The sequence below is a fragment of the Pinus tabuliformis genome, chromosome 4_1, assembly GCF_031772625.1.
Source record: "Pinus tabuliformis cultivar Carrire ecotype Pingquan chromosome 4_1, CPIR1, whole genome shotgun sequence".
Lineage (NCBI taxonomy): Eukaryota > Viridiplantae > Streptophyta > Pinopsida > Pinales > Pinaceae > Pinus > Pinus tabuliformis.
In genome coordinates this window covers 294,468,418-294,481,605 of record NC_142303.1, presented here as the reverse complement: position 1 = coordinate 294,481,605, position 13,188 = coordinate 294,468,418, and the positions used below count along the sequence as shown (strand labels likewise).

At 37.9% G+C, this 13,188-nt stretch overlaps 1 protein-coding gene across 1 annotated transcript; it reads left to right on the top strand.

The window, feature by feature from the left end:
- The first annotated feature begins 11,950 nt into the window (after window positions 1–11,950).
- On the top strand, window positions 11,951–12,850 carry LOC149175440 (uncharacterized). The gene is made up of 2 exons (XM_089422831.1): window positions 11,951–12,129; window positions 12,396–12,850. Exons 1-2 carry the CDS (start codon window positions 12,017–12,019, stop codon window positions 12,625–12,627), a joined length of 345 nt encoding a protein of 114 aa, XP_089278957.1. The 5' UTR covers window positions 11,951–12,016; the 3' UTR covers window positions 12,628–12,850.
- Window positions 12,851–13,188: the final 338 nt, after the last annotated feature.

Below are 13,188 nucleotides of genomic sequence, written 5' to 3'. Positions count from 1 at the left end.
GGTTGTAATGCTAAACATCAAGCTGATATAGAAAAGGTTGTTTCATAGTATGATGTCTTATGTCAGGAACCTAAAGGTCTACCACCAAAAAAGGGAATAGTACATGATATTATTTTGTAGCAAGATGTTCCATTGCCTAACATTAGGATGTACATGTTGTCTACTTTAGAGAATGTTGAAATCAAGAAGCAGGTGCAGGAGTTGCTCGAGAAAGGGTTCATTAGGCCTAGCACATCAACATGTGGGTCACCAATCATTTTGGTGAGAAAGAAATATGGATCATGGAGAATGTGCATTGACTACCGAGCACTGAATAAGATAAAAATAAAAAATCGTTATCCCCTTCCTTGCATAGATGATCTATTAGATCAAATAAAGGAAGCTGTTTGTTTCACCAAGCTGGATTTGCACAGTGGATACCATCAAGTCAGAGTTTCATAGCAAGATGCATGGAAGACTACTTTCAAAACAAAGCAGGGATTGTATGAATGGCTGGTTATGCCTTTTGGCTTAACTAATGCTCCTATTGCTTTCATGAGATTAATGAATGATGTACTCAGACCTTTTATTGATGATTTTGTTATTGTATATCTGGATGACATTTTGATTTTTAGTAAAGCATGGGAAGAACATTTAAAATATGTTAATTAGACATTAGATGTTTTGAAAAAAGAAAAACCTTTATGTTAAACTCTCAAAATGTGAATTTGGCAAAACATCTCTAAACTACTCGGGTCATATAGTAGGGGGAGGTGAATTGAAAATAAATCCCTCTAAAGTGGCAGTCATTGTGAACTAGCCTAAACTAAGGTCTGCTACAGAAGTGAGAAGCTTCTTAGGAGCAGCACAATATTGGAGGAAGTTCATTTCTAACTTCTCCTTGATTGCAACTCCCTTACATGATTTAACAGGATTGGATAAGGTGTTTCAATGGGGAGGAAAACATCAGAAAGCCTTGGACACCTTGAAAGAAAAGATTAGTACAACACCTATACTAGCACTACCAGATCTACAAAGACAATTTGAGATCCAAACTGATGCCAGTGACTATGCCATGGGACTAGTGTTGACACAACATGGTAAACCCATATATTATCATTTTGAGACTGTTAATCCAGCAGTAGTTAACTATCCTACATATGATAAAGAATTGTATGCATTATTTCAGAGTGTGAAAAAGTGGAAACATTACCTAATGGGCAAAGAGACAATAATCCATACTGATCATCAACCACTTCAATATCTACACTCCCAAACTAAGTTGCAACAATCAAGACATTACAGATGGATGGGTTTTCTACAACAGTTTCATTTAGTCATAAGATATAAAAAGGGTATACATAACAAGGTTGTAGACATGTTATCTAGACCCATTATAAATGCATCTACCATACTTAAGCATAATTCTATGCTACATGAAAGCTACATAGAACAATATGCTAAGGATATGGATTTTAAAGATGTATATTCAACTTTGAGTCAAGGCAAAAGAGTAGAAGAATTGGATTATCATGTAAAAGACCGACTCTTATATCATTGTGGGAAACTCCATTCACAAACTAAGAGAGTAAATATAATTAGGGAAGCACACACTTCTTTGATATCAGGTCACTTTGGGGTAAGTAAAATAGTTGCACAGCTGTAAAGGTTTTGCTATTGGCTGAAAATGAATGAGACAGTTTCTAGATATGTAAGAGGGTGTGCTATGTGTGCTAAAAGCAAGCCCAGTAACAGAAAACTAGGCTTGTACACTCCATTACCTGTTCCTTCTCACCCTTGGGAAAGTGTTTCCGTGGATTTTGTTTGAGGACTACCTAAATCTAGGAAAGGTCATGATTATCTATATTTTGTTATAGATAGGTTTAGAAAAATGTGTATTTTGATACCTTGTAGTAAACATATTACAGCTGAACAAACTGCAAAATTGTTCTTTGAACATGTATGGGTTCATTTTGGATTACCCACTTCCATTGTATCTAATCGAGAAACCCAATTTGTGGGGAATTTTTGGTCGAGTTTGTGGGTACTAATGGACACCAAACTAAAGAAAAGCATAGTTTTTCATCCACAAATGGGTGGCCAGATAGAAGTAGTTAACAGGACAATGATCCAGTTATTGAGAGGTTATTGCAGCAAACATCCTAAGCTTTGGGATGAACACTTGTGTTATGTGTAGCATGCTTACAATAGAGCAAAACACTCTTCTACATAGATATCTCCTTTTGAGACCTGTTTTGGTTTCACACCAAGGTCTCCTTTGGATTTTGTCTTTGGTAAAGATACCATGGTTGATGTACACAGTGATGTGGACAGGGAAACTAGGTTCATTGAACAGATCCAGGAGATCCACCAGGTAGTACAGGAACAACTGGAAAGCAGCCAAGCTAAGTACAAGGCTAGGCATGACAAGCATCGAATGGAGCATAGTTTTCAAGTTGGAGACCATGTCTGGCTGTATATCAGTAAGGACATGATGCAAGGTGAAGGTAGAAAGCTAAAGCCTATCAGGTGTGGACCTTTTATGATACTTGAGAAGATTGGTGAAAATGATTTTTGCCTTGATCTACTAGCTTACATGCACATCTACTCAGTCGTAAATGTAGATTGCTTGAGATTGTTTTAACCTTCAATGGTTGAGGACCCTGAAGAGCAGAGTCAACTACCCTCTATTAATGACTTGCTACCTGAATATCTTAATGAATTGCAGGAAGACACAGTGCTGGACAGGAAGGTGAGGACGACGGGCAGGGGAGATGTGGAGTACCTCAGAATTGGGCTTAAAGGTTTAAAGCCAAGCAGTGCAAAGTGGATTGAGATTAGACAAGTGAGAAAGCAATACCCTCACTTAGTCGATGCTTGAAAACCAACTTTTGGTGGTCCAAAGGCTTTTTTAGTGGGAAGTTCGTGATCTGAATTGGATCCATAAGAGACTATCAAAGAACCATGACTGTATCAGGTCAGACAAATCTCTAAAGAATTCCAAAATAGCGATCAAAAACACCCTGAATGAGTGGCAATGGCAGCTAGCATGGAATGGCGAGGACCTCAGTCAAAGTGCGCTGACTGAGGCCCATGGAGACTACGTGGGAGGTCAAAGAAGCCCCTGGGAGGCCTGAATCGGGAAAATAAGGAGGTTTTTAATGCGTGATTAGTGCTTAGCGCTCAGATGCATGGGGGAGTCGGAGAACCGCAGGTGAAAAGTGAAAGGTGCTAAAGTACAAAGGCAGGACCCATGCTCTGGAAACGGTAGTATTGATCGCGGCACCCTCAAATGGTAAGCTATTTTGGATGGAAGTGGAGTGATCCCATTCATCAATCGACCTGTGGCAAGCGAAGGTGAGAGAAAACCGCCATTGATCACGTGCTATCGGTCGAGCAAGTTAACCTTGTGAAACATGCGTATGGCGTTGGATCTGTAGGCCCCAGATCGGACGACTAAGATCATGCCCAATGGGGGAAGCAGAATTGATGAAGGAATGAGCCGCGATTTAGAAGGATTTAGGTTGTTTGACTGCCACGGTGGAGAAAGACTTCATCCACAATGTAACTGATGAAACGAACCGACGAGGCACGCTGGCGCCATTTAGAGGAGGACATGTGGCCACTCCCTAAGCGCTGATGATTACACTGAACAGGGAACTCCAAGCGCAGCTGTAGAAGGTGAATCAACAGAGGCGGAAGAGGAATCGAACAGTCTTGGAATGGATGGCTAAAAGCCGAGAACAGAGATAGAATACAGAGTCAGTCCGAGGGACGAAGAGAGGGACAGAGAACCCTAAAGACAGAGGAACTAGAATCCTGAGAGGAGGACGAAATACACAGATAAAGAAGGCAGTAAAGAAAAGAAGAATAGGACAGAAGGCCGAGCTAACCGAGGCAACATCGAGCACCAGAGGCTTGAGAGATCCGAGCCATCCCAAAGAGGATTTGTCCGGGCTGAGCACCACATTGGGCTCTCCATTATAGACTAGAAGGTCACAAAGTTCGTAGGAAGAAGAATTTTGTGTACTCAAGTGGCTTGGGGAATCCAAGAACTTCCCTGCCAAGCAAATCTGTTTCAGGAGAACTCATATTGAGTCCCTGTATTGTAATTATCTACTTAAAGACACAATAAAACAAGGCCACCACTGAGAACTGGACTAGAGATGTAACTTATTGTGTTTTGTGTCTGCTTACTATATTTCTCTGCTATCATTCCATTTAATTGTCTGTGTATGGGCAATCTGATCTCGTTGCTTCAATAACACAGAACACACACCAGCACATGAGTCTGTAATACCTTTGTTTAATAAATCTTCAACTGATGTCACTCATAGGGTGAATATCAGATCACTCGCATATAACGCTACAAGACTCCAAGTTGCAATTATAGATTCTAGAATCTTTACAATTGCATGTCAAGGGCTAAGGGTTTCTTAAAGAAAAATGACTTAAATAGATTCAGAAAGAAAAATATGTTTGAGAGCTAGTCTTTTTGAGGAGATAGCTAACCCTTGACAATTGAAAGCGAGAAAAATCATAGAGGATTGGGGATAGGGGCTTTCATTTCTCTAAGCACCCCAAGAATGGATTTTTTCCTTCCAGTAGCAACATATTGACAAGCCTTCAATTTTAATTTAGAAATGAAAGGTTGTCTACCTCGTGGGTTCCTAGGATCTTTGGATAGTGGACAGTGGCCCAAGCCACCCACAAACTCTAGGGACATATCACTTTTATATTTTGAACTTAAGTTGAATATGGAAACATAATCAAAAGACAACAAGGAATCCCTAGAGAGTGAGGGAATAGGAGAAGTATAATTCATAGTGGAAAGGGAGATAGGACAAGAGATGGAACCTAAACATAGTGTAGGTAAGGAAGAACATGACGAGGGACAAGAAGAGGAAGGAAGAGGATGTGTATCCATAACCAAATTATTGAAAGAACGTATAAGAGTAGATAAAGGGACGGAGGATAAAACAATACCCGCCACTAGTGATGCAGATGAAGACGAACCATTGTTGAAAGAAACCTGATCAAGATAATCTCCTATGCATTGAGGCTGCGAGTCCTCATCCATCGGAAAGGGCCAAATGTCGACCTGTTGAGATAACCTGAGTGACTTCTGAGGCACTATCCTAGAGGGGGAATTCTCCTCGTTCCTATAAACTAGCCCTTTTAATTTAAACTTTTGAGGTTTCCTCCCTATGTGAGGTAGAGAGAAATCCTTTAGCATGTGGCAAACCTTGTGACATAGGAGGCATATGAAATGGATTCCCTCATAATCAAGTATTTTTCTATATGATAAGCCTTCATAATGCAAGTTCAAAACTAGTTTTTTTTGTAAGCTTGGCAAGACCTTTTCATTCATTCATTTTCAGCAAAAGCAGGTTACAACCATAAAAAAGGAGTTTAGTGGCCTCAACCTTCCCATGGGAAACCATGTCTATTGGTCACCGAACAACATTATATGCCATTCAAAAACAATATAGTTTGAGTTTTTCTAACAATGCCTTGTAGGACTGAATGTCTAGAAACCATCTACATGCTAAATAACTATAACATAATAGCCTAGTCATCATATACATCATAGAAAATTAAACAAAAAAGAGATCAGCTATAGGCAATCATACTGCTATTCATCAGAGGACTCCACTGGAGTTGGGTCCTTCGCACTTGAACCTAGTAATTCAAACTGAGGAAGACACAAAATGTGTTTTTCAATGCAGTTGAGATGAACATTCTACTGCCGAATTTGGAACTTTATGAGTTAAAATTCTTTCTGAATTTCCTGGAAGTCGAGATCATATTTAATAGAGCCATATTGAGGGTTCATTATATCCTTGGCCATAATGATTTTCATCAACCAATAGAGGTGAATAGTTTTCTTATATTGAGTGGTGAGGCCTTTGGAATGTCCTAGGTTAGGAACTAGGTTGCACCAATCTTCCAACTGAAACTCTATTTTTTCCCACTAATTTAGATCAACTTCCTAGTTTGAAATTAGTTGTCGAACTTGAGTCAGAGTACGTGTTTGATATGAATGGGTTGCATCGTCGATAACTTGAGTAGTCATTTTATGACTGCGACCTTGCGGCTAGCGACCTTGGACTGGGCTATTGCCTCCTCACTTCCCCACTTGCCTCCCCCGACCGCAACCACCTCTGCCTGAAGAATTGGCATCGGAGGTTGGGCGAGCCATAATGATTTTCAGCCAAACAATAGAGATGAAAAAAGCCTTGAGATACACTGGACAAACCATGAACCCGAGCCAGTCTATCCACTTGGGGTCTTGGCAATTATAATGACCCTGAGGACCTGACACATTATCACAATATAAAGGCAATGTACAACTAACATTAGGCCTAAACCTATCAAATAACCTGGGAGTTGATTGAGTCTTCCATACACGACATGAGACAATGTACCCCGGTTCCCCGATCCTAATTGAGACCCCACACAGAGGTAAGATAGGATGGGTCTGCCACCCAAGAAAGAAGGAAATACACACCAGATCCTTGAGCCCAATTTCAACCAAACCCAAAAAAAAAGACGAAAAGAATCAAACAAAGGAGGTTTTGAATCCTTCCCACTCTCAAAAAAATTAGTTCAATTAAATATCTAGCACAGACGAACAAACATGCATCAACCATATAACTCCAAACCAGAGAAATGTAGTACATTCCCATATGAGATAATAAAATGCCAAAGAGAACAAATACAATCACATAAAAATCAAACAAAACAAAGGATAATACTACGGAAGTTTTCAATTTTTCATGACATATGTTCCATTTCCTTGAAGATATTGTATTATGAAACTTTCCTCTTAAGGTCCGAGAGATAATAGAATAAGTTGCAGATGACAGATAATGACATTAGACCGAGGAGACCAACTGTGTTTGAGAGACCAACCTGCGGAGCCTTCCTTCCAAACGAAAACAAGCTAACCAAGAGCCTTCGACCACCACCAATTACTAAAACCAAGTGCCAAATGGTTGAAAGCTTAGAGTTGTGAGCCCTTACCACCTAGAGGGAGATATCACTCTGGCTCATTGTATCAGTATTAATGGATATCATGTGTGTTTCCACCAACCTTCATTATCGAGCATGTGAGGGCTCTGGGTAAGTCACCCTCCGTCCCCCTCATCATTCATCGTACACCTAACGTGGATCCAAACAAGATCCATTAGTTGTATTGGACCCCGATCAAGGAATGGAAGTTCAAAACTATTAACAAGCATCCCCTTATATCCAAAGTTAACATTACTCAAGCCACAACCATTATGCTAGATTCTTCATATGAGTTATCAACTTTCACGAAGGTCCCCAACTTATTCCTAATGATGTAGAAGATGTCCTAGGACTAGAAGTGTTGAGTGATGCCTTACCTATCCATTTTGTTAGTTTAGGTTTTAGTATGTTTAATTCGTAATGCTTTTAAATCTTTGTTTCTAGCTGATTTATTATGAATTTCATTTTCAAATTACTCAGATTATTTTCATGCCTTTACATTGCTTTACGATTTAGTGCCCTATCTTTAATTTTCAATACCTTTTTTTAGAATCTAATCACCATAACTAGAATGATCTATTTTATTAGACCCAACACGTTATTGAATGCATGAAAGCTTGTCTAGTAGTAGTGAAGATTGCATTCCAAGACCATGCCAGGGGATCTAAGACAAGGTCTGGTCAGACAATCTTTAGTTTCAACTTTTGTTTATATGCATTTATTTTCCTTTTTAAACATGTCATTTACTTGTTGATTTGTAGTAGTAATTGTTGACATTAGATTACGTGAGATTGGCTAAATTGAGCTCTGATTCTAAATATATTTTTCTAACATATTTAATTTCACGAACTGCTAGTTTGATAATTAATTATTTGAAATATAATACATATATGTTTACCAACAAGAATTACCAAACTTGAAGTATCCCTCCGAGGTGGAGACAGATGCATGTGGATATGTGATGGGAGTAGTCTTCATGCAAGGAGGAAGGCTTGCATGCTACCAGTTATAAATAATTTTATGGAGTAGTCTTAACTACCCTAGCTAAGACAACGAGCTCTATACCTTGGTGTGAACTCTGAAGAAGTAGAAAAAATATATGAAGGGGAAGGAGATAGTAATCCACACATATCTCCAAAGATTACAGTACTTACAGGCCTAGAGTAAGCTATAATGAAATAGGCATTACAATTCGATGGGGCTTCTACAATAATTTCATTTAGGGAGAAATTATAAGAAGGGAAGAATAAACAAGTTAGATGACATGCTTTTAATTCCAACTGCATCAAATATTATAGCTTTGGGAACTCTAATGCACATGGAGCAATTCATCCATGATGCATACAAAGAGTCATATTCATAGGATGAGGTCTTAAAGGATGTGTTTTAGTAGTTGCAGGGCTAAATTCATGTGCATGATGGTTACAACAAAACTAACTACCATCTCTAGGATGGGTTACTCTATAGGCTAGATAGGTTATGTGTTCCTAAAGGTGAGAAACTACAGTTGGTTGGAGAGGATTATAGCTCCAAGGTTGCAGGGCACTTTAGTGTAGGTACAATAGTGACCAACTTGCAAACGTATGTGTATTAGATCAACATGCAAGAGCATGTAGCTAGGTTCGTAAGAGGACACATGATGTGTTGTATTAACAAGCCTAAGAACAAGAAGCAAGATATATATCATCTCTTACATATACCCACTTATACCTAGGAAACCATTTCCATGGAATTTGTGTGTGGTTTACCAACAACTTGGAAGGGGCGTGAATGATAATGAGTTGACAGGTTGACCAAGACGTGTGTTTTGATTCCCTATAAAAACACCATCAGTGGCTAAGAAGAAACAAACTTGTTCTTTAGATAGGTTTGGGTTTACTTTAGGATACCAACAAGCATTGTTTGAGACATGCACACAAGATTTCACAGTGCATTTTGGGCTACATTATGGGAGAAGTTGTACACAAGGTTATAGAGGTCAACAACATTTTTCCATAAGTAGATGGACAGAAAGTAGCAAAGAGAATTTTGGTCTAACCTTTTAGGGGTTACAATTATAAGCATTCGAATACCTGGGGTGAAAATTTTGTATATATAAAACACTCTTATAAAATAATAGTCTGTACTTCTATTGATAAGTCCTCATTTGAAACTCATTATTGATATTTGTGACCTTCATCTTTGGATATTGCATATGGGAGGCAAAGAGGAGTAAGGGAGAACCTTACAAGGGATCCTTTAAGGGTAGAAAAATTATTGAGAAGATCCAAAAAATCCATATATAAGTACATGAGACGCTCGAGAAGTCACACGAAAAATATAAGGTGATACATGATTAACATAGAATAGAGAAGTCATTCTGGGTTGGAGAAAAGAGTGTGGCTACAATTGAATAAGGAGATGTTACGTGGTCTTGTTAAGAAAATCAAGGCTTTGTGATATGGTCTCTTTGAGATACTTGAAAGGGTGAGAGATAATTCTTATAGACCCATCTATCCCCACACATTCATATTTACTTTGTTGTGAATGTAGAGAGACTGAAACTTTACAACTTTTCCATACTAATTGAAGAAGAGGAATAAGACCTACCTTTTGTAGAGGATTTAACATGAGATGCCTAGGAAGAGTTGACAAAAGATAAAGTTTTGCAAAATAGGTCCAAACCTACAAGATAGGGGTAGCATGATCTTGGATAGATTGGGTTGAAAGGATAAATTCCAGGAAATGATAAATGGTACACCCAAGAGAAGGTCGAGGAAATATTTCCTCACCTCATTCACTAAAAGTTGCGTGGGACCAAAAATCTAATAAAATGAGGTGTGATCTAGATTGTATCATTTCAACTCATAGGACCATTTTTACTCATGGGACTCATTTTGGAAATTGGGTTTTGGAAACCATCTAGGAGAATTTTGAGGTATCAAATAACATTTTTTAAGGGTAAAATTTTATTTCTTTAGCAGTACACCAAGTTTTCCTATTCTACATGCAAATACCTTTTAACAATGTAATAATCATCTCAAATAGAATACATATGTAAAAGTTATGCTACTTGGATGCTGACCTTTCTATTTTGGCCCCCATGATTCGAGAGGATGCCACATCAACTCCCATTACTCATGGACAAGGGGCTAGCCATATGATCATGATGAAGAATAATCTAGAAGAGTTCATAAAGTAGCTTTAATTAAGAATTAAAGGAGTCAAACCTAACCACTAGTAGCCTATTAGAGTATGTTATAACCAAGCGACTACGAGGAAAATGGTTCCATTCTTTTAGAGGGAATTTTGTTCCATAAACGAGCATAGTAAATAAGAAGGATAGGAAGGGAGCACACATAGAGGATTAGTGCATTGGAGTAACCCACGGGCCACATACCTTACTTCTTTTACTCGCAACCATTTTTTATTTAGAGAAAGAGAGTAGAGTGTCCTTACCTTCCTGCTAGGTTTTCTCCCCAAAGGGTTTCCGAGGTTATATGTTGTGTTAATTGTGGAGTGTGAATTTTTATTTCCCCGTTCTTTATTTCTTGTATAATTATAATCCACATTCAGACACAATAAACAATCATTTATAAATCCGAAAATATAAACAAAAATAAACCCTCATAGTGTATATTTCAAAATTTTAGGTTAAATTTATCAAAGCTGTTGTGACAAATTATCTAGTGAAATATCCAGGATTGTTTATGGATCAATATGTATTTTACATAAAAGTGTTGAATGCTTCACATATAAATGATAAAGAGAGTGAGTGAAGGTATAGTCAAGAATAACGAAGTCTTGGACCGATCAAACCAACAAGATGGAATGCTTCTCAACATTGCGCAACCCATAGCGTTTTTAGGGCTTAGGTGTCGAGCTGGGCACTCAGATAAACTATGGGGCCCTGATAGTAGTTGTATTGGACTTGTTTAGAACATGGCCCCTAAGCATGTAATAAACAAAACTTGTATTAGAGAAAGTTTGAAGTTTAAAATAGGCCTCCCAAGGAAAATAATAAAATAATAGGTAACTAATAAAATAATATTTATAAATTTTAAAGCAAATGAAAGAAAACTACATTTTTTATTTTTGAATGCCGATTTCGACAACTGTGAGTCATACTACATAAGTCGTTTGTGGAGAAAATTATTTGACTCGAAACATTTGACATTTAAAGTAAACACTTCACCCATCTTTAGGGACAAGAAGCATAAACACTTCCCCTATGCTTTTTGCTTGAAAAATTAGACGTTTCAACTTCTTATCACATAGTTTTCTCTATAAACTACTTACCCACTCACACTATTTTTATTATATTTTAACTCTGATTTTAATTATTTTTAATTATTTAAAATATGTTTTTAATACATAAATAAACTTAACCCCTAATATAAAGAAATCTTCGATTACATAAATTTAATAATTCAAACTTACACTATGCGAGTTGCGGGAGCTGACGTGATAGAGTGATACCATAGTCGATGTGCTAGTGAATGGTTGCGTACATTCATGGTCATATTTCTATTCCACTTCACTCACAAATAATAAAGAAAAGTTGCGTCAAACCGCCTCTGGTTCCCTCAGCCGTATTTTCCACTCCACTACATTTAGAAATAATTAAATAAAAGTTGTGTTAAAGAGCTGCTGGATTCTCAGCCGTATTCTCTGCTCCACTCTACTTAGAAATAATAAAGAAGAGCTGCCCCACTTATGTAGTAGTTGAATGGTCTCCTTCGGTCTTAAATTACATGCCACATGGATGGCTCCTCTTCCTCGCATCGCTCCGAACGCCGAAAGTAAGTGCGCAGCTGGTTGGAATTCCACGCTCTCCAGATAGTTCCAAGATCCGGATTCAATTATCATAATAACCAAAATTGTCGCCTCTATTTTTCTTAATCCTAAATTACTGGCTTGTGAGTTCCATTTATCAATCCTGGCCCTATTTAAGTGACCTGATTGGGCAGACATTGAAACCATTGGGCGAGATTATAACTCAAAGTCCAGATCGTTTGTGTTCAGTGTGAATTTGTTGATAATAATGATGGCTGCGTCATCTCGTATGTTCCATTTCAAGGTTGTGGGTGCGGGTGTTCTGTATCGTTTTGGAAAAAGTGGTTTTGGTTTGAGATCAGATCTGGGCAATCAAGCTATGTAAGTTTTCTCTACACCATTATAATTGACACTAATCCATATTATGATATTTTTTTCAAAGGTAGAAAGTCTTTTTGAGCAGCTCTCAAATGTTCATATTCATAGTTCTGTTACCTCTAAAGTGTTCATAGTTCTGCTATAGATTGAACCATGGGACTTGTATAGACAAACCTACTTCAAAATGAGTACTAAATATAAGAAATGAATTTTAATTTAGCAGTAGTGTTATTGTTTCTAATTTCCTTTTTTCTTTGTTTCCATTGCAGGCGAGGATACAGCGTTGTAGCAGCGAAAGTAGATTTGTCAGCAGGATCAATTCTGGCAGACCCAAAACAAACAGATGATAAAGTTGCTGCAGGTTATAGAGCAACGTCTTGGATGCCAGATCCTGTAACGGGTTACTATATGCCGGAAGACCATTTTGGTGAATTCACTGCAGTGGCGGAACATAGATTGAATGTTAAGGCCCATTCAACGACTCGCCGGGAAGCAAATTGACTATGCTCAATTGATATGAATTAATTAGAGCTTTGTCATTCTAATTAAGGCATGAAGATGCACTTCTAATTGCTTGTTTAGTGTAGCAGATGCTCTTGGTCGGAAAATATGTACGGTTCATAGTCAATATCTGAATGCTATCCATCTGTAGCTACAAAATTGATTTCCCCAACCATGAATGAATGAGACAAAACAATGTCAAAAGTACAAATTTTAAGTTCTATATCAAATTTCGTTTGCTTTCCATGCAACCACTAACCCACAGCTCATCAGCTCATCCTGCTCTTTCTAATTTAATGATAAGATGTGATTTTGCAATTAAAATTACTTTGATAACAAACCTGAAAATGATTGGAAAAAGTAAGAAATTGTAAAATAAAATGAAAAGAACATAACGAGATTTGACACCTAACCACGCCTTGACCGGGTCCAACTCAAGGCCTGGCCAGTGCCTTATAAAAACTAACTACTCAAAAGAATTCAACAGAGAACTAACTCAACAAAGCATACCAGAGAGAATGCTACAATTGACAATGAAGAACTCCACTAATCGCCCAACAG

What these genes read in the sequence shown, in the direction of transcription:
- LOC149175440 (XM_089422831.1), top strand. Translation starts at nt 12,017, where the DNA reads ATGATGGCTGCGTCATCTCGTATGTTCCATTTCAAGGTTGTGGGTGCG. An exon ending in GATCTGGGCAATCAAGCTAT is followed by an intron (nt 12,130 to 12,395) that starts GTAAGTTTTCTC and finishes TTTCCATTGCAG; the next exon opens with GCGAGGATACAGCGTTGTAG.